Source organism: Dermochelys coriacea, chromosome 19 (assembly GCF_009764565.3).
Source record: "Dermochelys coriacea isolate rDerCor1 chromosome 19, rDerCor1.pri.v4, whole genome shotgun sequence".
Taxonomy (NCBI): domain Eukaryota; kingdom Metazoa; phylum Chordata; order Testudines; family Dermochelyidae; genus Dermochelys; species Dermochelys coriacea.
Window position 1 is genome coordinate 755,768 of NC_050086.2, and position 4,546 is coordinate 760,313.

General features: G+C 65.0%; 1 protein-coding gene across 1 annotated transcript; it reads left to right on the top strand.

The window, feature by feature from the left end:
• The first annotated feature begins 1,074 nt into the window (after positions 1-1,074).
• Positions 1,075-3,386, top strand: POU3F1 (POU class 3 homeobox 1). Its single transcript, XM_038377648.2, has one exon. It carries the CDS (start codon positions 1,178-1,180, stop codon positions 2,297-2,299), a length of 1,122 nt encoding a protein of 373 aa, XP_038233576.1. The 5' UTR covers positions 1,075-1,177; the 3' UTR covers positions 2,300-3,386.
• The last annotated feature ends 1,160 nt before the right edge of the window (positions 3,387-4,546 follow it).

Here is a 4,546-nt window from a genome sequence, read left to right on the forward strand (position 1 = left end):
CTGCGCCACACTGGGCCAGCGTCCGGACAAAAGGCAGCATCTGGCCACTTTCACCAGCTTTTCGGCCGTGCCCCGGCCACGCCTGGGTGCCTCGGCTCGCCCCTGCGGCTGGCTGCAGCGGGGGAAGCCGTGGGCGAGTCAGCGAAGTAGCGGGGGACTCTCCCCGCCCGTGCGCCACGCTGGGCTTCAGGCGCCGCGAGCTCGCTTGGGTCCCCCCGGCCTGAGCTTTGCTCGCCGCCTGCCCGCCAGTGCCGAGAGAACATGGCCGGTGCGAGACCCTCGAGGCTGAGCCAGTGTTTCCCTGGCGCACACATCTCCGCCAGCCGCTCCTGAGCCAGCCCTGCGCGGCCGGGCAGCGGCGAGCCAGGCTCGGCGCGTCCCGGACCCTCCCCGGGGAAGGGAGCCGCGTCGCCTTAAATGCGGCCCCGAGCCAGGGGCGGCCGCACCCGGCAGCATCCCCCGAGCGCCTGGCGCCAGCCCGGGCCGGGCACCGGGGCCGGGCCAGGGGAACACAACGCGCTGCCCTGGCCGAGGTGTCCGGGGGTGTTGGACACTCCCCGGCCTGCCCCAGGGGCGCCTCGTCCCGTCCTTCGCCTGCCAGCCTGGGCGCGGGACGGGGGGTGGAATCTCCCTCCAACCGGCCAGGGGCGCTGGCGCTGAGCCCGACGGCCGGGGCAGGGCGAGTCTCCAGCCGCTCAGCGCCCGCGGCGCGACGCCCCCAGCCCCGCGGCCAGGAGCCCTGCACCAGGCCAAGCCCCGCAGTGCCCGGGGCGCAGTGCGAGCGGCACAGAGCCCGGGCGAGGCGCGCCCCGCAGCAGGTGCCCCCCAAAGCCCCCTCCCCACGTGGTGAATTGCAGACCAGCATGAATGAACAGCCTCCCTCCAATCAGAGCCCGTCCCGGTGCCAGGAGCACGCGGGCTCCCCAGCCCACGCGCATCCCCCGGCCAATCCCTGGGAGCCGCCTGCACCCCATCCTCCAATCGGGGAGGGAGGCGTGAGGAAGTTCCCCGAGCCGGGGGCACCCTATGAAGGCGAGGAGCCTACTGCCAGTCCCGGCCGGCGGAGCCAATGGGGCGCGGGGGGGAGTGGCCGGGAGCCCGGCACCCACCGGCGCCCTGCAGCCCGGCTCTAAAGCGCCGCGCTCCGCGAGGTGCCCTCAGTGAGCGCGGGGGAGCCATGGCCGCTACAGCTCAGTACCTGCCCCGCGGCAGCCCGCTGCTGCACCCCGACTCGGACCGCCTGCACCAGGGCACGACCTACCGCGAGGTGCAGAAGATGATGCACCACGAGTACCTGCAGGGCTTGGCCGGCGGCTCCGGCCACCCCATGAGCCTCCCCCACCACCAGTGGCTGCCCAGCGCCGGCACTGACTGGGGCAGCGGCTCCCCCCTGGGCCAGGCCGAGCACGGCAAGGGCGGCGTGCAGGGGGCGGGCCGGGAGGAGCTGCCCGGCGCCTTCCACCCCCGCTCCCACCTGGTGCACCAGCAGGCGCCCGGCAGCCACCCGGGCGCCTGGGCGCAGGGCAGCGGGCACCACCTGGCGCCCATGTCCCCCACGTCCAGCAGCCACCAGCCGCTGCTCTACTCGCAGTCCGCCTACACGAACCTGAACGGCATGCTGGGCCCCCAGGCGCCGGCTCTGCACCACGGCCTGCGGGACCCCCTGGGCCACGAGGAGGCGGCCGGGCTGCGCGACCCCCAGCTGGAGGCCTCCCCGCAGCACCTCGGCCACCCGCAGGAGCACTCGGACGAGGACGCGCCCAGCTCCGACGACCTGGAGCAGTTCGCCAAGCAGTTCAAGCAGCGGCGGATCAAGCTGGGCTTCACCCAGGCGGACGTGGGCCTGGCCCTGGGCACCCTCTACGGCAACGTCTTCTCGCAGACCACGATCTGCCGGTTCGAGGCGCTGCAGCTCAGCTTCAAGAACATGTGCAAGCTCAAGCCCCTGCTCAACAAATGGCTGGAGGAGACCGACTCCAGCACGGGCAGCCCCACCAACCTGGACAAGATCGCGGCGCAGGGCCGCAAGCGTAAGAAGCGCACCTCCATCGAGGTGGGCGTGAAGGGCGCCCTGGAGAACCACTTCCTCAAGTGCCCCAAGCCCTCGGCCCACGAGATCACCTCGCTGGCGGACAGTCTGCAGCTGGAGAAGGAGGTGGTGCGGGTCTGGTTCTGCAACCGGCGGCAGAAGGAGAAGCGCATGACGCCGGCCGGGGTCCCGCACCCGCCCATGGAGGATGTTTACGCGCAGGCGGAGACCTCGCCGCTGCACCACCCGCTCCAGAGCTCGGTGCAATGACTGGGCGGCGGGGCAGGGGGCTGAGGGAGCCGGGCAGCGGCAGGTGCAGCTCTGGAGTTTACAGCGAGCGGCTGCGGGGCGGCCCCGGCCGCCGGCAGAAGGGACCGCGCCTGGCCAGACCAGGGAGCCCGAACCCCGCCCGCGGCCCCCAGCCCCTCCCCGGCGGGAAGTCGCGCTCGGGACTTCGCTGCTGCCGCCTGGTTTCGGGCCCTGGATGCCGAGACTGGCCGGGCGGCGCGTGGAAAATGCTCCTTAATTTATTCCTCAGACTGGTGCGCAACTGAATTTGTCTCTAATTTAAATCGCTGTATTTATTTGACTTCCAAAAATACCGCGCGCTCCAGAGCCCCGCGGCTCTGCAAACGCCGCGAGAGGAGAACTAGCCAAAGGTTTGAGATCTAATTTATTCTTCCTTTGCTCCCCTGTCACTGACACTGCGGGGGCCCCCCGCCCGCCCCCGGCTTCAGGCTGGGACGGGTCGGGGAGGGGCGAGACCTGGTGCCGAAGCTCCCCCCCGCGGGCCCCTGGACCGGTTCCGATGGCACTGATCTCCCCTCCCCACCTGGGGGCCGCCTGCCTCTCCCGTGCCCTGCGGGGAGGCGCTGCCGGCCCCCGCCCAGTGCAGGCTGCGGCCTCTGGGCTTCCCAGGGCGCGGAGAGTTTCCCGGGGTTCGCTCCAGAGGGACACAGGCACCCCGGGCTCCCCGGGCCTGGCCCTGCGGGGCCGGGGGAGCGGAGGGGTGTTGGGGGGCGGGTTGCGGTAACTTTCCCAGCCCGGCTGTAAATATGTGAGATATGTACACGCGTGTCCGCCGCTCCGGATCCCCGCTCCGTCCCCCGGCCGGTTTTTTACACGGACTGATTGCGAGAGGCTATTTTAATATCGTTTCCCGTCCCGTTTCTATTTATTTCTAACCGCGTTCAGAGCCCCCCCTCCCGCGGGCAGGTTCGGTTCCTTCCGCTGCGTTGGGTTCGGAGTTTTGTTTTGTTTTTTAATCGCAAAAACTATGTAGCCCGCGAAGTTACGTTTCTATTTATGTTTATAGTAAATATTTTTATTACGTACATAAACCATCGCCCCCCCGGAACCGGTCTCGTGTCTTCTTTGCAGGCTGCTGGAGTCAGCTCGGACCTTGCCCGGGAAGCTGGCGAGGGCTTGGAGTTAGGGGAGCTGGGCTGGGAGAGGGCCGGGGGCAGGGCAGCGGCCCCAAGGAGGCAGGACGCTCCCTGGTCCTGTAGCCCAGGCCAGGCGGGGCTGCCCGTTGCTTCAGTCCGGGCCAGGTGGGCTCCGTCGCTTCAGCTGCTCCGACGGCTTGTTTTTTTCATCCCCGTAGAAAGTTTGAGGCAAGTTGGGATTTTCCTTTGCAAGGACCATTCCCATCGCCTCGCCTGGCTCTGTAGCAGCCAAGCCCCCACTCCCAGCAGCAGGGGCGTCCCGTGCTCTCCCTGCAGGACAATGGGGCAGCTCCAGAGAGACCGGGACTGCAATTGTTTAAACAGAGGCAAATAAACGCCACCGGGGCAGGGCACCTGCCGGCCTGATCGCTTGGCATTTAAACTTGGAGGGGGGAGCCGCTGATTCCGCGTGGGGAATTGAATCCTAAATCATGCTTTCGGGTGTTCATGTTTGGTCCAAGGGGAATGTGTCACATTGAGATTCGGGGTCCATGTTTACTGGCTGCATCCTTCTAAAATCTTACAACTCGGATCCCGTGACTCCTACGGTTTATAGGCAGGGTTTTACCAAAATTATTCTCCATTCTGCAGTGTGTGCAACTTGCTATTGATACTCCAGGAGCTGTGGACTCCATCAACAGGGAAATGTAAAATCAAGCTCTTTAAACAAATGTGTGGAAGCTCTTAAACTTACAAGGGTCTCTGGAAGAGACTAGCTGTCCGTACAGGGATCTCAGGAAAAGTTTAAATATTGTGCTCCCCCTCTCCCCCCAGCTAAGGGGAAAGAATCTGGTCTAATTTGTTCTTCATACACTGCATGTTCCATTTTTTTTTTTTCGTTCCAAAGGTTTCCCTATAGAGAAGGTAGAATTAAAACAAAAAGAAAAGGAGTACTTGTGGCACCTTAGAGACTAACAAATTTATTAGAGCATAAGCTTTCGTGAGCTACAGCTCACTTCATCGGATGCATCCGATGAAGTGAACTGTAGCTCACGAAAGCTTATGCTCTAATAAATTTGTTAGTCTCTAAGGTGCCACAAGTACTCCTTTTCTTTTTGAGAATACAGACTAA